Below are 22878 nucleotides of genomic sequence, written 5' to 3'. Positions count from 1 at the left end.
GACAGGCAACTGTGGCAAGTGACAAGCTGCATCTGGTGACAGGCGACTCTGGCAAGTGACTATCTTGCATCTGGTGGCAGGTGACTGGCAAAGAGTGACAATCCGCATCTGGTGGCAGGTGATCATGGCACAGTGACATCCGCATCATCTGGTGGCAGGTGACGTGGCAAGTGACATGCTACATCTGATGACAGGCAATGTGGAAAGGCAATGTGGAAAGTGACAATCTGTTGACCAAGCAATTATTGGGAGTTGAAAACTATTTCATTATACATTAAAATGTAATAATAGAAATAATGCGCTTCAATCATTCTGACACCATACAACCACAGTGCCACGATGATTGAAGCGTTAACACCAGCCATTGACTCCGACAAATTGCCCGCAAAAATTTTGCCAGTGCCCTCCCGGATTTAGACTCTGGATCCGCCCCTGAATGATCCTAATCAAAAGTTTACATACCCCAGTTCTTAATACCGTGTATTGCCCCCTTTAACATCAATGTCAGCTTGAAGTCTTTTGTGGTATTTGTGGATGCGGCTCTTTATCTTCTCAGATGGTAACTGCTGCCCATTCCTCTTGGCAAAAAGCCTCCAGTTCCTGTAAATTCTTGTGCTGTCTTGCATGAACTGTATGTTTTGAGATCTCCTCAGAGTGGCTCATGATATTGAGGTCAGGAGACTGAGGTCAGGAGACTGAGATGACCACCCCCCGAACCTTCAGTTTATTCTGCCTGCTTAGCCAATAACAGGTCAGCTTGGCCTTGTTCTTTGGATCTTTGTCATGTTGGAATGTCCAAGTACATCCCATGCTCATGAATGCAAATGTTTCTGAACTTTTTGTGCATCTTAAACAGCCACGACCACATGTTTTCAGAGAGTCCTGTATTTCACCTGAAGTTATATGTGGGTTTTTCTTTGCATCCCAACTATTTTCCTGGCAGTTGTGGCTGAAATTTTAGTTGGTCTTCCTGATCGTGGTTTGGTTTCAACAGAACCCCTCATTTTCCACTTCTTGATTACAGTTTAATCACTGCCTGATTGGCATTCTCAATTTCTTGGTTATCTTGGTTATCTTTTTATATTTCTTTCCTGTTTTATACAGTCCAACTAACTTTTCCATGCAGATCCTTTGACAATTCTTTTGCTATCCCCCATCACTCAGAATCCAGAAAACGTCAGTGCAGCACCGGATGAAAGATACAAGGGTCTATCAGAAGTCCAGAAACGCATTAACCTTTTATACACACACTAATTACAAGCAACAGATCACAGGTGAGGATGGCTCCCTTAATAGCCATTCAATCCCCTTTTGTGTCAACTTGTGTGCATGGTAGCAGGACAAAATCACCTGGGTATGTAAACTTTTGATCAGAGGTCATTTGGGTAGTTCATCTGTTGTCATTATATTTAAAAAGAGTACACACTGTTGATCGATATACATGGCTTCAGTCAAACACTAACCATGAGTGAAAGAAATGTTTTTGTGTTATCAACTTTGTAAAAAAAAAAATTTGGGGATATTCATATTCTCTGAAAAATGGCCAATAAATCATAAATTCTGCCAGGGTATGTAAACTTATGAACACAACTGTACATGGGAATCTCTATATTTGCTCAATTAATATGCAGCGCAATAGTTGTACCTTACTTTTTTATTCTCTCAGTGTAAGTATATGGGTCATGGTTTGCCTAGATTAAAACACTTGGTGGCTGAGATTTTATTCCAACAGACATTCAGCAATGGTAAAAATTCCACGTGTATGATATACAGACAGCCACCACTGAGAGAATCTACAAAACTGTAAATCAAATACAATAATGACATAATAGTACAGCAAACATGGAAAATATGAAAGCTACTTCTATTCTTTTAGGATAAACATTATAGTAATAGGTCAAAAGTTGTGCTCACTATCCTTTTACCAAATAATATACAATTCCAATTTACCGACTGAAGATGTATTTTCTCTATACAGCCAGCTATATTCAGGGAAATTGGCTGTAAATGGTGAACAGAAGTTCACTCTCTCTAGATCTTCAGTAAATCTTACAGTCAGTCATAAATCCTAATGTACACAATATCTGAACAATCCAACCTTTGTTTATTGGGTGTGGTTTAAATGCAGCAGGGAGGGAAAGGGTTGGGGACTTGAACAGCTTTAACAGAAAAATAATAGTTAATGCTAGGATTGTTCTGTAGAAACAGTGTTGACACTTCCTTTGTACAATCTTTCCTAGTGCATTCTTTTCATTTACTCACTTTCGGAAATGAAATATCCTTTGAAAAGCACACTATAGCTATCAATAATACAGGGTATATTTAAAGTAGATGTACTTACTGTACAGTGCTTTATGTGAATTTTAAAAAACATATAAAAGATATCAGCTTAATTTATTGTTATACACTGATCAGCAATAACATTATGGCCACTGACAGGTAAGAGAAACCATTGTTTATCTTGCTTTAGGGTGGGATATATTAGGCAGCAAATAGAACCCACTTTGTCCCTGCTAATTGATTGTTGCAAGCAGAAACGATTAGCAAAAACGTAAAGCCATAGATAGTTTGAATCTCTACACGGTTCAGCAGGACCGCCAAGCTCTCGAACCATCTATGGCAGGCTGAAATGTACCCTACTACCATACCTCCCAACTGTCCCTGATTTTTCGAGGGACTGTCCCTGATTTGGCGCAATGTCCCTGCTGTCCCTCATCCTTCCCTCCCTCATTTGTCCCTCATTTTGGTCTGATCTATATAGATGTATATAAAATGCACTTTTTATCTATCAAAAAGTGTTTCCAGTTCTAAACCTTTAATCTGATTTCTAAATTGCTGCATTTGTAAATTCCAAAAGCCAATATAAAGAAATAGTAGTGGTAAAAAAAGCACTTGTGGGTTTACCTATCTTATTTTTTTGTACAATTCTCCTTTAAGGGGGCGTGGCAAGGGGTGTGTGTCCTATGCCTGCATACTTTTTGCTGATAGGTGTCCCTCATTCCCATTCAGAAAGTTGGGAGGTATGCCTACTACCAGCATGTTGGATCTTTGACATGCCTTTATTGTCAGCGGCTATGGATGCTACAGTAATCACTGGGTTCTTCTGGCAATGATGGCATTGTGGGGGAATCAAGTGATTTCCGTGGTGCAGGAAGGAAAATCACACTATCCATGGCCTGCCTAGGCGTGACCTATGACAAGGGCCAAATTGTTATGGCTAGATGACTGGGTCCGAGCAGCACTAAAACTGCCAAAAGTGATCCAAGGAAAGAAAACTGGTGAACCAGTGACAGGGTCATGGGCAGCCAAGGCTCATTGATACACGTGAGGAGTGAAGGCTAGCTCATTTAGCTCACTCAAATAGAAGAGCTACTATAGCTCAAATTGCTGAAAATGTTAATGCCAATTCCGATAAAGTATGTCAGAAACACACAGGGCATTGCAGTTTGTTGCATATGGAACCAGTTAGTGTGCCCATGCTGACCCGTATTTACAGCCAAGAACACCTACAATAGGCTTGTGAGCATCAGAACTGGACCACAGAGCAATGGAAGGTGACCTGGTCTGATGAATTCAAGAATAATTTGAGTAATACAACTGTAGCACTACCATCGCAGGAGCTGCTGGTTGTATTTGGGTGGCACTTGAATGGGTCACATTCGGTGCTGATACTGCCTGTCTAACAGAGCAGGGGGGATAATTTTTTTCTGCAGCGCAAAGCATATGTACAACCCTATCTTTGCAGCTTTGGGGTGGGGTGGGATGGTAAAAATGCGGCCTTAACTGCCTGTTTTCGTCACCGTGATCCACATGGGTAAAATAAGCCTTAGGCTGGCCATAGACAGATTGAATTTCAGCCAGTTCAGCAGGAATTTCGATCCATCTATGGGCAGGCTTCTTGTACTAAAGTACAAGCAGCCTGTCAGGGTTTTTTGTGCATTTACTGCCAACGCTTTAACCGCCGGCAGTGATCATTTTATACTGCTTGCAGGGAAGGTTCCAAAGGCAGGGTGCCTTTAGTCAATCATGGCTCAGGGGGCTAAGTCCACACCCCACATTATGTAAGGCTGCTTACATAGCGGCCGTACATAGTGTAATGAATGAGAGCAGCAAAATGAAATTTCTAAAGGAAAAAATGTAATTTAAAACTGCTTGCAGCTGTAATGGAATTGCGGATCCAGCAAAATACACACAATTCATTGAAAAAACGGTGTGAGTTCCCCTCCCCATTCCATGCCAGGTCTTTTCCCCTTGGATTTTAAGGGGATCACCGTGCCTGAAAAAAAGGGTGTGGGGGGTCCTCCAAAATCCATACCAGGCCCCTTCAGTCTGGTATGGATTTTATGGGGAACACTGTTTTTTTAATGGTGTGCAGGTCCCCCCCAAAATTCATACCAGACCCTTAGAATGTTAACCAGCTGGGATGCTAGGTAGTAAAGGTAGAAGTTAGAGAATGCCAGACCTGCCATATGTGAGGGGAGATGCAGAGTTTCTAGCACAACTCTAGGAGACTGCCCGTTCCAAAGGGACGCAATTACAGATGGAGTCAATGCTTTTAAAAATGGATTTGGGAATTTTGCAAGGTGAATTAGCTATAACACAGTAGTTTAGGTAAGTAAATCATTTAAAGGACATTGGCTCTCCCCAATGAGTTCCAGGGGCAGATCTTTCCACTGTTTGGTCTGTGTCTGTACAGTGGTTGTAGCAGTAGGGGGTGTATATTATTGGCAATATACAAAGATATTAGTAACTGAACTATAACCCTAGCTATCTAAAAGAGGTAGCAATTTGCAGTTTAGAGTTTGCGTGAATCAGCGGGAGTACAGTTTGATCTAGTGGAAATAGGATAGATTTATCCCAGTCGCCCGGAATCCGGAATAGTCACCAAACGTGTTAACTTCAGACAAGAGGTTATTCAAGAGATGTATGAGGGTCTGCCAGATAGACTAGATTATATCTGCATAGAGAGATGTACGCTCTTCAATGTAATTTATAGGAAGACCCTTAATAATCTGAGAGCTATCGATCTTACAGAAAGGGGCTGCAAAGCCAAAGCAAACAGGAGGGGCGATAAGGGACACCCCTGCCTGGTGCCTCTAGTAATCGGAAGGGCTCAGTGACCTGAGAGTTAATTCTCAGTCGGCAAGCGGTGATGTGTAGAGTAGCCATATCCACGCTATGAGTCAAGGGCCAATCCCATACAGTTGCAATACCCATAGTAGATAAGGCCACCTGGGTAGAGGTACAATCATGGGGACAGGGCGGATCCAGAGTCTAGTCTCGGGAGGGACACTGCCAGAAATAAGGTGTTACTTACAGAATTGAATTTAATGTATAATACAGTGTACAGAGGTCAGTAGTATGTAGGGAAGTGTACAGAGGTCAGTAGTAGGTAGGGTGATGTACAGAGGTCAGTAGTATGTAGGGGAGAGTACAAAGGTCAGTAGTAGGTAGGGAAGTGTACAGAGGTCAGTAGTAGGTAGGGTGATGTACAGAGGTCAGTAAGATATAGAGCACACACTGGGGGGGGGTTTCAGGAGGGCATTCCTTGGGGGGATCGGGAGGGCATACACTGGGAGGAAATCGGGAGGGCATACACTGGGGGGGAAAATCGGGAGGGAATACACTGGGGCGGGCCGGGGCTCAGGAGGGCATACACTGGGGGGGAATCTGGAGGGCAATACCCTAGGGCAGTGGCGGTCCGTCCATAGAGGGCGCTGGAGCGCTGCCCCCCCCCTCTGGCTCCACCACCGCCACTGAAAATAACATACATTCATGCATTGCATGAATGTATGTTATTATTGCCAGCTGCCGCAGGTCTATTCAAGGTGGCCGGAAATTGAGCGCCGACCACCTTACTGCGTCGGCCGGGTGTACGTTCGTGAATTTGCGTATCTAGCTGATTTACATATTTCTAGGCGTAAATCAGCCTACACGCCCTAGCGGCCAGCGTAAATATGCAGTTAAGATCCAACTGCGTAAGAGACTTACGCCGGTCGGATCTAATACAAATCTATGCGTAACTGATATTAAGAATCAGGCGCATAGATATGACGGCTCAGACTCAGAGATACGACGGCGTATCTGGAGATACGCCGTCGTATCTCCTTTGAGAATCTGGGCCTGTGTGTCTAAAACTCCTCAGCACCAATCCAGTTTCGTTTTACAATCCATCACTGCCCTCTATTGGCTCTCTGGCTCTGTACATCAGAGAACCAGGAAACAACAGCAAAAACAAAACTAAACTGCAGGCACATTATATGATTGTTTTTTATCAATTTTTAATCATTTTTAAAAGGAATCAGTTAACTATTATGGGCCAGATCCACGTACCCTGGCGCATATTTCCGTCGGGCGTATCGTATCTCTGATACACTACAGCGCCGTAACTTACTGCTTTTTTTTGTATCCTCAAAGAATTTGCGCCGTAAGTTACAGTGGCGTAGTGTAACTTTGGCGGCGTAAGGGCGCGCAATTCAAATTGATGTGATGGGGGTGTGTTTTATGTAATACGTCTTGACCCGACGTAAATGACGTTTTTTTTCAACTGCGCATGCACCGTCCGGGGGGTATCCCAGTGCGCATGCTCGAAATTAAACTGAACACGCCAATGCTTACGACGGTGACGTCATTCTACGCAAAGCCCTATTCAGCGAAACGACTTACGCAAATGACGTAACATTTTCAAAATCGACACGAGAACGACGGCCATACTTAACATAGGGATACGCCTCATATAGCAGTGGTAACTATACGGCGAAAAAGCCTTACGGAAACAACGTAAAAAAATGCGCCGGCCCGGACGGACATACGTTCGTGGATCGCAGTATCTAGCTAATTTGCATACTCAACGCAGAAATCGACGGAAACGCCACCTAGCGGCCAGCGTAAATATGCACCTACGATCCAACGGCGTACTAAGACGTACGCTAGTCGGATCGAGCCCTCATTCAGTCGTATCTTGTTTTGTGGATACAAACAAAGATACGACGGGGGAACTTTGAAATTACGCGGCGTATCAATAGATCCGCTGGCCGTAATTCCGTTTGTGGATCTGGCCCTATGTCTCTACCCTGCAAACAGTCATTTCAGCTAAAAAAATGTTTTCCTTTAGTGACCCTTAAGGTAATTGCATTTTACAGGGCACATCGGCGACAATGGGCACAGAGGCGACAAAGGGCACAGTAGGCATCAATGGGCACAGTAGTGACAATGGGCACAGTGGCAACAATTAAAGGCACAGTGACATGCACAGTGGCATCAATGGGCACAGTAGTGACAATGGGCACAGTGGTATCAATGGGCACAGAAGTGACAATGGGCACATTGGTGACAATTGGCACAGTGGCGACAATTGAGGGGCCATAGTGGTGACAAATTGGCACAGTGGGACAATTGAGGGGCACAGTGGCTGCATTTGATGGCATGGCCACAGTGGTGACAATTGATGGCACAGTGCTGCGTTTGATGGCATGGCACAGTGACTGCGGTTTGATGGCATGGCACAGTGACTGCGTTTGCATGGCACAGCGACTGCATTTGATGGCATGGCACAGTGACTGCATTTGATGGCATGGCACAGTGACTGCGCTTGATGGCATGGCACAGTGACTGCGTTTGATGGCATGGCACAGTGGCTGCATTTGATGGCATGGCACAGTGACTGCGTTTGATAGCATGGCACAGCGACTGCGTTTGATAGCATGACACAGCGACTGCGTTTGATGGCATGGCACAGTGGCTGCGTTTGATGGCATGGCACAGTGGTGCAAATTGATGGCATAGTGACTGCATTTGATGGCATGGCACAGTGGTGATAATTGATGGCACAGTGGCTGCGTTTGGCATGGCACAGTGGTGACAATTGATGGCACAGTGGCTGTGTTTGATGGCATGGCACAGTGGTGACAATTGATGCAACAGTGGCTGCATTTGATGGGCACAGTGAGTATTCAATTTTTTTTTTTTTATGTTTGCGCCCCCAAAAAATTTTGAGCACCAGCCTCCACTGCACTATGGGGGGGGGGGGAAATCAGGAGGGCATACACTGGGGGGGATTCAGGATGGCATACACTGGGGGGATTCAGGGGGGCATACACTGGGGGGGTTTCAGGAGGGCATATACTGGGGGGATTCAGGAGGGCATACACTGGGGGGGGTTCAGGAGGGCATACACTGGGGGGGTTCATAAGGGCATACAACGGGGGTATTCAGGAGGGCATACACTGGGGGTTTCAGGAGGGCATACACTGGGGGGGTTTCAGAATGGCATACACTGGGGGGGATTCAGGAGGGCATACACTGGGTGGGATTCAGGAGGGCATACACTGGGGGGTTTCAGGAGGGCATACACTGGGGGTGATTCAGGAGGGCATACACCAGTGGGCACTGGTCAGTCATAATCCTTTAATGAGTTAAATTTCTCACTTGTCATGGAAAGAAGATCTGACTTGTCAGCTAACAGCACCTCTATGCTAAGCTGCAGTGACTCAGCAGACTCAGCATAGAGGTGCCTGTAAAACAAATTCCCCCGTTTGCCCCCCCCCCCCCCAATCTGCCCCTGCATGGGGATAGGTCAAATTGTGGAGCGGCCTGGTATAAATCCCCCTTGATCACTCCCAACTAATTTTGCAACAACCCCATTCAGACGATTAGCCAGGATCTTGGCCGAATTTTAACATCCTCATTAATAAGAGAGATGGGTCTATAAGAGTTTCATTTGAGCGTATCAAAACAATTAAATCTCTAGAAGGAGGGAGCACTCCATCTTTCAGGGCCTCATTATATGTATTGAGTAAGATGGGACTCAAAAGGTGTCGAAATTGTGCATACCATTGAGATGGAAAGCTATCCAAGCCCGGTGTTTTATGAGTCGGGAGCTGGGAAATTGCCAGGGAGAGCTCCTCAACAAAGAAAGGTTTGTCCAATTCAGTTCGGTCTTGGTCAGAACGACTTCTGAATGAAATGGAGCATACGTTTTTTAGTAAGGTCCAAGAGGCGGAGCTCATATTCTCTACAACTATGTAGCCATGAGGTCTGATATGCTGCTTCTGCAGATACCACCTTATTTTCTAGATCCTCAGTGCGCTGCTGGGTGTTGTTGTGCAAAATTCCAGTAATGGACAAAAGGTGCATCGTAGTACGGCCTTAGAAGCCTCCTAGGCAGTTGAGGACCCAGCAGTGCCCTGATTTGTACTCCAATAATCCGCAATGCTCTTCCTGCAGTCATTCTGTACTACCTCATCCTCCAACCAATGGGAGTTCAGCTACCAAACAAAAATGCTCGAGTTTGGTAGGAGGAAGAGATCCACAGAAAGGGGAGCATGATCAGACACCCCTCAGAGAAGGTAGGAAGCCACCTGCACAATGGGGAGTACTTCAACAGTAGAGAATGCCATATCTAAAGTATACGTGACATAGTGTATAAGGAGTCAAAGTGGCAAGAAAAATCTTGCTTCTCTGGGTGCTTCCACAGCTCAGTAATACCATACACCTGGGTCCAGTCAATAAATGAGGGGTAGGGTATCCCCCCACCCCCCAAGCGGTTAATGGCAGGATCAAGAACAGCATTAAAGTCCCCAATATAGAGCGGGGGGCCTGGGTTTCTAGACAGCAGCATCAGGGAAACATTGGAAAGTAGGTCTGAGGAAAATGGGGGAGGAACATATATGTTCACTAGTGTAAATACTATGGAGATAATTTGGATAGTAAGTATAATGAATCTCCCCTCTGTGTCCATCTTAATCCACAGGATTTCAGCCGAGAGGGATTTTGCTAGTAGGATAGAAACCCTACGGGAGTAGTTGGTATGTATAACATGGTACTGTGTAGCCAGCCAAGGGCATTTAAGGGACTGCAGTTTAGCATTGGTGAGGTGGGTCTCTTGAAGGCAGACAATATTTGACTTATATTTTTTAAGAAAGAAGAATACCAAGGATCGCTTAAGAGGTGAGTTCAAAAGTTTATATATGTTAGTATAAATTTATACCCTAATTTTTTCCCCTGTAAATGCAAATAATTCTGATATGTATGTGTGTACTTACTTATGTGATTGTATTTCTACTTTTATACAATAAACTTGTTTCTGATTTAAAAAAAGAGGTGAGTTCAAAAACCCCTGACATTCCAAGAGATCAGTTTTAGCACATTAGCCATATTCAGTCATATACATCATAACATAGGGAGGATCATGGGGAGATGCAATACAACATATAAAACATTGCACAAGAGAGACACCGGAATAAATGCACTGTAGCAACAGAAATGAATGAAATAGGAGCATAAAAAGCAGCAGCAGAAAAAAACTAGAAGTGCAGCCAGTTTAAACAACTAAACCGTGAGAGGGGTCGAAAAAAGAAAAAGACAAAAAAAAAAAAACGAAATCCCTTTTCCCCCTACCCTGCTCAACCATCCCCAAAAATAATGAGCTTTGGTTCCCGAAACAAGAAAACAAAAACCGGTGGCCTTGTCACCTACTGGAGTGGGGGAGGTAGTGGGTCCAGAGAAGCTCTCTGTAAGGGCGAACGTTCCATTTGGCAGGATATAACAGTAAGTTGTAAAAGAAGGCACAAACAGTGGTAGTTATATAAGGCAAGACCGGGTTTACCCGCCAATTAGGACAGGTGTTATAGCCTACAATGCCATCTGGACAGTTCCATCACAGGGGTAACATATAGCAGCAAAGAAGGAAAGAAGGGGTGGGTGCAGTCCTCAGGTCATCTGTAGCAATAGAGTGTAGGAGGCAAAAGGAAGGATAGGGTGACCCACAGATGGAAGAAAAACTACTGAGTACAGCATCAGCATCCTTTAGAAATGGTAATTCTGTTGTGGTACTGTTATGAACATGGGAAAGATATACTACTTTACAGGCAGACTAAGGAGACCCCCAGGCACGATATTGAAAGGAATATTTTATTTTTATTAAAATCACTGCTCCTGAAAAAAACAGAAATTTTTTAAACTTTTTTTGCATGTCCCCTGGGGCAGGACCCGGGTTCCCATCTGCTTTTTATGGCAATAACTTGCATATAAGCCTTCAAAATGAGCACTTTTGATTTTTCATGTTCGTGTTCCATAGACTTTAACAGTGTTCGCCTGTTCACACACATTTTTTGCCTGTTCGCATGTTCTGCTGCAAACCGAACCAAACACGGGGGGGGGGGGTGTTTGGCTCATCCCTACATCCAGGATATCTATCTGCAAATTTTGTGGGATTGTCCAAAAATTCCACCTTTCTGGGACCAAGGATGCCAGCTTGGTGTTTCAGTTCACGGCAGTGGAATTAGGTACTTGCCCCCTGAGCTACTTTTGCGGTAGAAATCTTCACTTACAGCACACTTGCTGAACACAGTCAGGCCCTGCATTTCCGCTCTATGTAAACAAACTGTCCCCCCCCATTTCTTTGTGGCTGTCTAAAATCAACCACAATAAAAGCATGGAATACTGCTACCTTTTACAACAGGGAGAAGAAACATTGTGACACGTGATACTTGTGGTCTATCTTTTCCTGTTCTACTGCTTATCAAGAATTGCCATGTCCATCTGCTACAGGTCATCCTCTGGGTAGTCCCAGCCCCCCAACTAAAGTTGACCAACAAGGTTCAGCCTAGACTGATCTGCGGGCCCATGCTCACTTATTCATATGTGAGTTACTGATTTTGGCTTCCCCTCTCCTGGCTCACCTCCCTTTTTTCTTCACCCCTCTTTTCACCCCAGCCCCCCCCTTTTCTTGTCTGTCTCTGTCTACTCTTCCTCTTTGTTTCTATCTTTTTGATCTCTTGCTAATAATTTCTTATATAATATATGCAATTTTTTCTTTTGTCGAATGGCATTGAGCTTAGATCCCTGGCAAGTAGCCAACATGGGAGTCTTGGTTGTTCTTGTTGCGGTCATCTCAGATTCACCCTGTAGTTTACCAATGATTCCTGTTTGATTGTTTTTTTACCTCAGTTCTTTGTCTTACTGGGCCAGATCCACAAAAGAGATACGACGGAGTAACTGCTGTTACTCCATCGTATCCCTTGTCCTAACTTTGGAACTGATCCACAGAAGCAGTTTTCCAAAGTTAGGCAGAAGATCCGGCATGTGTAATTGAATTACACTGCCGAATCTTAGGATGCAGTACCGCATCCGCCGCTGGGGGCATTTCGAGTCGAAATGCCGTTTCTAGTATGCAAATTAGCACTTAAGGCGATCCACAAAGCTTTCCAGCTTCGTTTTTTTCGCCGTAAGTTTAGTTTGCAAGTGTAAAACTAGGGCTGATGTTACAAAGTGTAAACTAGTCACACCATGTAAAAGCCCATTCCAGCGACGGCATTTGGTATGCATTACCGAGGGAGAACTCCACGGCAATTTGTAAAAACAAAACCGGCATGGGTTCCCCCCAGGAGCATACCAGGCCCTTAGGTCTGGTATGGGTTGTAAGGAGACCCCCCTACGCCGAAAAATCGACGTAGGGGGTCCCCCTACAATCCATACCAGACCCGTATCCAAAGCACGCTACCCGGCCGGTCAGGAAAGGAGTAGGGACGAGCGAGCGCCCCCCCCCTCCTGAGCCGTGCCAGGCCGCATGCCCTCAACATGGGGGGGTTGGGTGCTCTGGGGCAGGGGGGCGCACTGCGGGCCCCCCCACCTCAGAGCACCCTGTCCCCATGTTGATGAGGACAGGACCTCTTCCCGACAACCCTTGCCGTTGTTGTCGGGGTCTGCGGGCGGGGGCTTATAGGAATCTGGGAGTCCCCTCAAATAAGGGGGCCCCCAGATACCGGCCCCCCACCCTAAGTGAATGGATATGGGGTACATCGTACCCCTATCCATTCACCTGTAGGCAAAAAGTTAAAGTTAGTAAACACACAACACAAGGTTTTTTAAAATAATTTATTATTCTGCTCCGGAGGCCCCCCCTGTCTTCTTTATTAGCTCTATTACCAGGGGGGCTTCTTCTTCCACTCTCCGGGGGGGTTTCTTCTTCCGCTCTCCGGGGGGGGCTTCTCCGCTCTCCGGGGGTCTTCTTCTATCTTCTCCCCTCTTCCGCTGTTGACTCGGCGAACCCCGGTTCTTCTCCAGCTGTCCGGTGCCTTCTTCTTCAGCGCTGGCTGCCTGCTATCTTTGTGTGTTAGCTCAATTTCTAACAGGCAGCCGGCGCGGTCTTCTGTGACGTCAGGGTCTTCTCTTCTGTTCTTCTCCCCTCTTCCGATGTTGCCTCGTCGCCTCTTGTCGCTGTAATGATGGAAGCGCGCCTTGCATCCCATTTATATAGGCATCACCGTCCCATCATGCTTCGGCAGGTACCCACGTGGTGGGTGCCTACCCACGTGCACCCACCACGTGGGTACCTACCGGAGCAGTGCGCCCCCCTGCCCCAGAGCACCCAACCCCCCCATGTTGAGGGCATGTGGCCTGGCACGGCTCAGGAGGGGGGGCGCTCGCTCGTCCCCACTCCTTTCCTGACCGGCCGGGTAGCGTGCTTTGGATACAGGTCTGGTATGGATTGTAGGGGGACCCCCTACGTCGATTTTTCGGCGTAGGGGGGTCTCCTTACAACCCATACCAGACCTAAGGGCCTGGTATGCTCCTGGGGGGTGAACCCATGCCGTTTTTTTTCTTTGAAAATTGGCATGGAGTTCTCCCTCAGGAATGCATGCCGAGCGACGCTGTCATTTTTTTTTTTTTCCCGACGCAACTTTTTTAAGCCGGCGCGATCCTCAAAACTCGGCGTAACGTAACTTCGCGCATGCGCAGTACAGCCGGCGCGGGAGCGCGCCTCATTTAAATGGGACTCGCCCCATTTGAATAGGAACGCCTTGCGCCGGCGGAATTTTAGTTACACGGCCTGAAATTTCTAGACAAGTGCTTTGTGGATCGGGCACTTAGGTAAAAATTTTAAGGCAGTGTAACTTAAATGGGATTTTTAAGTTACGCCAGGTTTTTGTGGATCTGGCCCACTGAGTATATGTTGTCATGTCAATTATTTTACCTCTTTATCCTTTCTCCAATTTGTCTCCGAGCTGCCAGGGAATTGTCTTTGTTGTGAAAGCAAATTGTACTGCTCATGTCTTTCGATAAATAAAGAATTACAATTTTTTTTTTTTTGCAAAAGTCCCACCAACACTGCAAACATATCTTTAATAATGCCTTCATTAAAGTTTTTTTTTTTTTTTTTTAAAGGAACAATTACATCTAGGCACAGCTTGGTAGCAGCTATAAATAATTTAACACACTAGAATTTGTGAGCTAACCTGCGTGCTCCATAATATAAACGTATCTTATGCCACTGTTTAAAAAGGTGGATGAATGAAAACTGAGGGAAACAGACTACTGACATGTTTATTACACTGACTGAAGTTTCATGCTAACATCATTTTCCTTTTTTAAGCTCTCATTAAAAAAAGTTACTGAATCAACAATGAAAGAGCTTTTGTAATTTCTCCAAAATATAAGCTAAAAAGCTTCCAGTATAGGTAGCAGACCTGGAGGAGAAGCTGTTTATCTTTTAACAATCTGGATTTTAACTTCATTGCATAACTGTAAACCATTTCGTTTTTCAGTGATTTCTCCACGTCGTTTAAGAGATCGTGAGCTTTTGAAGAGAAAAAAAGAAGAGTCCAGGGAGAAAGATACTTACTTGTGGGTTTTTGGGTAATGTTTTGGGAAATCAAAAATCAAAATGTAATCTGAAACATGTTCATCACGTGTATTCAGGGAAAATTTACAGTATGTAGTATGTGACATGAATGAAAGCAAAACCGTTTTTTTTTTCTAGTTTTGGACAGAGTGAAGGAGATTAGAACATTTGTCAGGTTTTTATTGCCGTCTCTGCCCCCTTTAGTGAGAGCCACCCTCTTTATTTGTCCTGGTTACCGTTATCATCAAAAGTGAAAGTTTGCTTGACACCAAAGCAGGAAATCTTCTAATGGGGGCACTAGTTCTGTTCAACCAATCATTTCCAATAGGACAAAAATGGCAAAAAAATTACAGGGGTTATAACCCTCCCTTACTTTTTCCAAAATAAAAAAAAAGTAAAAGTTTTGCCTTTTAGTTTTACCTTAAAGTGGCTCTAAAGGCTGATGTTTTTTTTTTTTTTTTACCTTCATGCATTCTATGCACATCTATGCATGAAGTTAAAAAAAACTTCTGTGTGCAGCAGCCCCCGTAATACTTACCTGAGCTCCTTCTTGATTCAGCATTGTGCACAAGAGCATTGGCTCTCCGGGGACTCTCCCTTATCATTGGCTGAGACAGCCATTGGCTCCCTCTGCTGCCAATCACATCCACTCAGCAAACGAGGAGAGAGAGGGTTGGGGGCTGAGACATGGCTCTGTGTCTGAATGGACACACAGAGCAGTGGCTTGGGAGCATGCCTGCTTGGTTCCCCCCATTGAATCTCAATCACAATGAATCTCCTACTGATGGCTTTCACTCATAGTGAGCCTATTAGTATAAGCTTATCACAAGTAAAATACACCAGAGGGAGGAGCTCAGGTGGACTGCTATACAGCAGATTCATCAATAAATAAAGCTTTTTAATCTGGAGTATGACTACATTTTTCTTTAGATTTGATTAAAAATAAACATCAAAAAACCCCAAGGAATTCCATAAATTTTCAGGAATTTCCTCTCATTTGTTTGGGTATGGAACTGGAAGTGAAAAATATTAGGAAGCATAATGCAATTCTCCATGTGTTAAAGTAGAACTATAGGCAAAACTCTTTTTTTAAAATCTTGGATAGAGTAATAGAGGGTCATATTGGACAAAGATGGAAAAAATAAACCTTACAAGGGTTATGACCCTTTCTTACTCTATCCAAGATTTAAAAAAAAAAAGTTTTGCCTATAGTTCTACTTTAACACATGGAGAATTGCATTATGCTTCCTAATATTTTTCATGAACTTCCCGAGTAACCTGCCATGCATCAATTTCCCCTCTTCTTGGGGGTGAGGGCATATACACACATTTTTTGGATGCTATAGGTTATAGTCTTGTGGGAAGTATACATTTTTGACCCATTATATGAGTATGAAAAGTTTGGATTTGATATACTATTATGTCTCGTACACACGATCAGATATCTGATGAATCTAATCCGATGGTTTTTTTTCATCGGATATCCGATGAAGCTGACTTTCATCAGTCTTGCCTACACACCATCAGTCAAAAATCTGACCGTGCCAAAACGCTGTGCTGTAAAACACTACGACGTCCTGAAAAAAATGAAGTTCAATGCTTCCGAGCATGCGTCGACTTGATTCTGAGCATGCGTGGATTTTTGACTGATGGACTTCCACACAGACGATCGTTTTTTTCTATCGTTTTTTTATCCATAGGAAAAATGTAAAACATGTTCTATATTTTTTCACCGATGGAAAACGCACCGATGGGGCCCACACACGATCGGTTTGTCCGATGAAAACAGTCCATCGGTCTGTTTTCATCAGACAAACCGATCATGTGTACAGGGCTTTAGGGGCAGACTATTATACTATATGTTGCTGCCATTTCTGGAAGCCTGTGTTTTTCTAGGCAGGTTTGTGAGTAAAAACACACTAATTCTATATACTGGCCCTTAAATTGTTTCAGACATATGGGGCCAAATCCTCAAAGGAGATACGCAGGCGGAACTGCTGTTCAGCCTGCGTATCCCTGTGCCTATCTTTGGATCTGATCCTCAAAAGGATTTTTCCAAAGATAGGCAGCAGATCTGACATCTGTAAGACACTTAGGCCCCGTACACACGACAGAGGAACTCGACGTGCTTGGCACGTCGAGTTCCTCGTCGAGTTTTGGGATGAAGCCGCCGAGGAGCTCGGCGGGCCGGCTTCTCCCATAGAAGAACGAGGACAACGAGAAAATAGAGAACATGTTCTCTATTTTCTCGTCGAGTTCCTCGGCGGCTCCATCGAGCCAAAAGTGTACACACGACAGAGATTCTCGGCAGAATCCGGGTTTTGACCGAGTTTCTCGGCGAATTCTGCCGAGAAACTCTGTCGTGTGTACGAGGCCTTACACTGTCAGATCTTAAGATGCAGTACCGCATCCGCCGCTGGGGGCATTTCGAGTCGAAATGCCGCTTTGCGTATGCAAATGAGTACTTAGGCAGATCCACAAAGCTTTTTAGCTTTGTGTTTTCTGCGTAAGTTAAGTTTTGCATGCGTAAAATTAGGGATGCTTTTACAAGGCGTAAACTAGTAACACCTTGTAAAAACATACCTTTTTTTCGATCGCCGCAATTTTTTTTAAATTTCAAATTGTATTTTTCGCGCTGTAACTTTTTTTTTCCCGACGCAACTTTATTGTCCCGTCGCAATCCACAAAGCCCGACGTAACGCAATTTCGCGCGCTGCCCGTCGGGAAAAATGACGTCACACGCATGCGCAGAACGTCCGGCGCGGGAGCGCGCCTCATTTAAATTGTCATCGCCCCCTGGATGAGAAGACCGCCTTGCGACGGAGGCACTTAAGTTACACAGCCGAAAATTTCTAGGTAAGTGCTTTGTGGATCGGGCACTTAGGTAGAAATTTTCCGCCAGTGTAACTTAACTGCTGAAAGTTAAGTTAGGCAGGTTTTTTGTGGATTTGCCCCACGGTTTTCTCTATTGTACCTTAATTTTTTTTTTTTTTTACATTCCTTAGAGACCCTGGGCCAGATTCAGAAAGAGATACGACGGCGTATCTCCTGATATGCCGTCGTATCTCTGAGTGCGCTCGGTCGTATCTATGCACCTGATTCAGAGAATCAGTTATACATAGATATCCCTAAGATCCGAAAGGTGTAAGTGTCTTACACCGTCGTATCTTAGGCTGCATTTTCAGGCTGGCCGCCAGGTGGCGCTTCCGTTTGTTTACGCAAGGAATATGCAAATTACTATTTACGTAGATTCAGAAACGAACGACCGCCCGGCGGTTTTTTTTTACGTCGTTTGCGTTCGGCTTTTTTCCGGCGTAAAGTTACCCCTGCTATATGAGGGGTATGTGCGGCGTATCCTATGTTAAGTATGGCCGTCGTTCCCGCGCCGAGTTTTGAAATTTTTACGTCGTTTGCGAATGCGGCTGGACGTAATTTACGTTCACGTTGAAAGCAATGCCTTTTTGCGGCGGATTTTCGAGCATGCGCACTGGGATGTTTTCACGAACGGCGCATGAGCCGTTCAAAAAAAACGTAAAATACGCGGGGTCAAGCCAAATTTACATAAAACACGCCCCTAACATCCCCATTTGAATTAGGCGGGCTTACGCCGGCCCACATACGTTACGCCGCCGTAACTTAGGGCGCAAGTTCTTTCTGAATACGGAACATGCTCCCAAAGTTACAGCGGCGTAACCTATCTAGGATACGTTACGCCGGCCGGACAGATACGCTCAGGTATCTGAATCCGGCCCCCTGTCAATAGCATCTACTCCTGATGAAGTAAATAAAAGCTCATGAAAAAAAATGTATACTTTTTACAAGGCTATAACCTATAGCATCCAAAAGATTTGTATATATGCATACCCCCCAGAAGAGGGGAATTTGATGCATGGCAGGTTACTGATAAAGTTCATAAAACGTATTAGGAAGCGCTTTTTCTGTGTTTGAATTATATATAACGTTTTTTCAAGACAAGCATGGCATAAATGATATGTAACATATACAGCAGGGATAAGCAATTAGCGGACCTCCAGATGTTGCCAAACTACAAGTCCCATGAGGCATAGCGAGACTCTGACAGCATCAAGCATGACACCCAGAGGCAGAGGCATGATGGGACTTGTAGTTTGGCAACAGCTGGAGGTCCGCTAATTGCTTATCCCTGATATACAGTATTAACCTTATACATGTATGGTGCCAGGGTTTCTTAGGTAGGCACCATCTTCCCTAAAACTACAAATGACCAAAACAAGTTACCTCCATCATGGGACTTGCTGTGCCATACTGTTAAAATGCATCCATTTATTGTAAAAATATTAAAATATGTGGTGTATTTCACCTAACAATACTTCTGTTTCATGTAAAGCATGAAGGTAGTCATGCATAGAAACATATAATACATATAAATATGTTTCACAGCATATGGATATTTGTTCCACCCAACTCCATGTATCTTGACTTCTTGATACAGTCTGGCCAGGGGAATAGAACGATACATCTCAAACCCCACTTCTTTAGGTTCTGTGAAACTTTAGACAACAATCAATATACATTCCAGCAGCACTGGACTGTGAATAATATATTGTGTTTATAATCATTTATACCTTTTCATTATTTTTTTTTGGTCATTTGATGTGAATAAATGTTTTTGACAGTGTAAGTTGTCAACATGTAAAAACATTAGGCGTTGTACTGAATCAACAGCATGTTATATATATTTTTCTAATGATGTACTCGTATTAATAAAATATCAATATAAGCCAAATGTGGTTACTACATACAGCAAATGGTGATGTACCTTTAAAAATCCAATTTTCTTTTGATGCATACTCTAATAGTAGGGATGTTGGTACATCACCATGTGTGCCAGATCACTATAATAATGTTAAGTTAAGGTACAACCACCATTCATGAATAGCAGTATCTGTAGTTGCCAAAATTTTACAGAATCCCTATATTCAAGATTTTTAGTTTAAATAGAGCTAGACTATATTGAAAACTGTGTTTTACACAAGTTCTAACTCGATACACGTGTACATAATAATATTAGTACAAACTACTATTAGAACAATATTGTGCATTTGCATTTTAGGCCCCGTACAGACGAGCGGACAGTCCGATGAAAACGGTCCACCGGAGATTTCTGTCTGATGGTCGTACACACCATCAAACAGAAATCCGCACGGACAGAATACGCGGTGACGTGGCCGCGCCGTGTGCAACCCTGGAAGGTCAATGCTTCCACGCATTCGTCAAATCAATTCGACGCATGCGAGGGCTTTCAGCCGAGCGGACATGTCCGGTGAGTCATACAGACGACCGAACATGTCCGACGGACAGGCTTCCAGCGGACATGTTTCTTAGCATGCTAAGAAACATTTGTCCGCTGGAAACCTGTCCGTTCGGCCGGGAATCCGGTCCGGTCGCCGGTACAGACGACCGAACATGTCTCCTGAAACTGGTCCGCAGACCAGTTTCAGCAGACATGTTCGGTCATGTGTACGAGGCCTAGGGGCATTTTGAATGCAGATATGTTGTGTTACTGTGGACTTTTCTGTATATTAATTTGCTATGATTTTGCTGTTTAAATTTTAAGCAGCTCCCTCCTTACAAGGTTATTTAAAATGTTTTTTTTTATTTCTAGTGAACAGACCCAGACCAGAAGTAAGCGCCCTCGGCAAACTAGGGGCACTGGCAGCAGGAGAAGAAAGCAAGTTATTGAACCTGAGCCACAGCTAGAGCCACAGCCTGAACCTGAACCAAATAATGAACCAGATCACAAACACGAGCAGGCAGCTGAACCACAGCATGAACCTGAACCAAATCATGAAGATGAGCAAGCTGCTGAAGCACAACATGAACCTGAACCAAAGAATAAACCAGATCACGAGCAGGCCACTTATTGGCAGCATGAATTTATTTCTGAAAATAAGTTAGCATTAGGGTATGATGCCCAGCAAGTTCTCAGCCAGCAAGAACCTCTAGAGCATCTAGAACATCATGAAGATCCAGTTGTATCAGCAACCGAAGGAGAAACTGCAGAAGAGACATATGCTGTACACGAAGAAGCTGATGGACACTTTCAGCGAGAAATCACCTCTTTAATTACAGGTAATATTTTGTGGAGTTTAAAACGTCACATCTTGCTCAATCTGCAAAGCAGGGAACCACAGGTAAACTTTTATATTCTCTAAATCCACTTCTAATATATATCTCAGTGTGCCTATTTTACGAGACTTTTGCCTTGCTTTTTATGAATCATTACAATCAAAACTGTTTCAAGTCCTACATTTTATTCACAGTTAAAAGTGACAGCACAGTTAGAAAGAGAATGTTATTTATTTTGACGGTTGTGATAAATATGGGTAGAGATTACAAGACACAGTTAATGGTAGACAATATTCAAGAAAGGCTCATGGCTAGTGGGGATGTTGCTGGTCTAAAACACAATGGGGCAGATCCACAAAAGAATTACGCCGGCGTATCAATAGTAATTTTAAAGTTCCCGCGTCATATCTTTGTTTTGTATCTACAAAACAAGATACGACTGCATCTGGGATCGATCCGACAGGCGTATGTCTTAGTACCCCGTCGGATCTTAGGTGCATTTTTCCGCCGGCCACTAGGTGGCGTTTCCGTCGAATTCCGCGTCGAGTATGTAAATTAGCTAGTTACGGCGATCCACGAACGTACGTCCGGCCGGCGCATTTTTTTTACGTCGTTTGCGTTTGGCTTTTTTCGGCGTATAGTTACCCCTGCTATTATGAGGCGTACTCAATGTTAAGTATGGCCGTCGTTCCCGCGTCAAATTTTTTATTTTTTACGTTGTTTGCGTAAGTCGTTCGCGAATAGGGATTTGCGTAGAATGACGTCACCGTCGTAAACATTGGCTTGTTCCGGTTTAATTTCGAGCATGCGCACTGGGATACCCCCATGGACGGCGCATGCGGACGTCATTTACGTCTGGTCACGACGTATTTACATAAAACACGCCCCCATCACATCCATTTGAATTGCGCGCCCTTACGCCGCCAAAGATACACTACGCCGCCGTAACTTACGGCGCAAATTCTTTGAGGATTCCAAAAAAATAAGTAAGTTACGGTGGCGTAGTGTATCTTAGATACGCTATGCCCGACGCAAAAATGCGCCGATGTACGTGGATCTGCCCCAATATTTCTACAGAAAATGGCGTCTGAAGGAATATTGAACACAAGATCGTTGCCTGATCCAACTAAAACCAGCCAGCTGGTCCTTTCACTGTTCAATCACAGGCTGGGGATGGACAAGGTGACCCTTCTTCAGAGATTAAAGTGAATGTTTCTGGCACAGGATGTCTAAGAGCAGTCTGGTGTTTTGTACACATCTGATTGCCTTCTGTATGTTCGATAAAGTAACACATTGGAAACAGAATAAAGTCTAATAATATATTCTTTTAAACAGTTCACTTTATGCATGCTTACCAAAGGATACATAGGGCATTGGCCGTGCCTTTAAAAATAATTTCCTTACTGAGAATTCAATATTACTGTACAAAAGGTAGTTAGATAAAAGCAATGGTCAACCTTGTTCTGGAATTTTGTTTTCATCATTACAAAGACATAATTTCACGAATATATCTTCTTTGCTAATGCTCACTTCTTTTTATTCTTTTGTCCAGATAAAGAAGAGGTGGCCGAGGTGGAGCCTGAGCCGCTTATTGCTCCATCTGAAGTTCTCAAATTTCCTGAGCAAGAGGAGCATCAATACTACACTCCACTACTTTAAGTTTCTAATAATTATCCAGGTCATAGTAGGGTTCATTGAAAACCTTTTTTGTGTTTATAAAAAAAGATAATATACAGCATTTTCTAGGAAATGTTAGGTTTTGAAGTCTGTAAGTTGTAGAATGACTATTGTGTGTTTAGAAATACATTTCTATATAAGAATGACAGTTATGACCATACACCTCCTTGTTAATATGTGAGATATTCAATAAATAGTTTCTACTGATTTACATTTCACCTTTGTTGCAAAATTATTTTATACGTAGAAAGTACGATGTATGATGAAAATATACCAGTAACACTAAAATGACATATTTGGATAAAGGAATCCATTAGTGGGATGTGGTGTGGCATAATTAGGTTTTGTTGATAAGGTATGACTGATACAGTAGCTATGCTTATCAACTAGATGAATAATGCAAATCTGAGCAGATGTCCTTTAAGTAAGCCACAATCTTCGAACCATGAAGATGAACAAACTTTTAATAA

General features: G+C 43.8%; 1 protein-coding gene across 2 annotated transcripts in view; it reads left to right on the top strand.

Moving 5' to 3' along the window:
• HEMGN (hemogen) overlaps positions 1-22626 on the top strand; it is a 57801-nt gene extending 35175 nt beyond the window's left edge. Inside the window, exons 2-4 of one of the 2 annotated variants that reach the window (XM_040361129.1) lie at positions 14547-14637; positions 20268-20734; positions 22284-22626. In XM_040361129.1, coding sequence (XP_040217063.1) covers positions 14547-14637; positions 20268-20734; positions 22284-22390 — 665 coding nt within the window. In that variant the 3' untranslated portion in view covers positions 22391-22626. The remainder of the gene's footprint in view (positions 1-14546; positions 14638-20267; positions 20735-22283) is intronic. The other variant, XM_040361130.1, reaches the window with a different exon arrangement.
• The last annotated feature ends 252 nt before the right edge of the window (positions 22627-22878 follow it).

This window comes from Rana temporaria, chromosome 1 (genome assembly GCF_905171775.1).
Source record: "Rana temporaria chromosome 1, aRanTem1.1, whole genome shotgun sequence".
NCBI classification, from domain to species: domain Eukaryota; kingdom Metazoa; phylum Chordata; class Amphibia; order Anura; family Ranidae; genus Rana; species Rana temporaria.
Note: the sequence above shows the minus strand (reverse complement) of the source record. Positions and strands in the feature narration are given on the sequence as shown.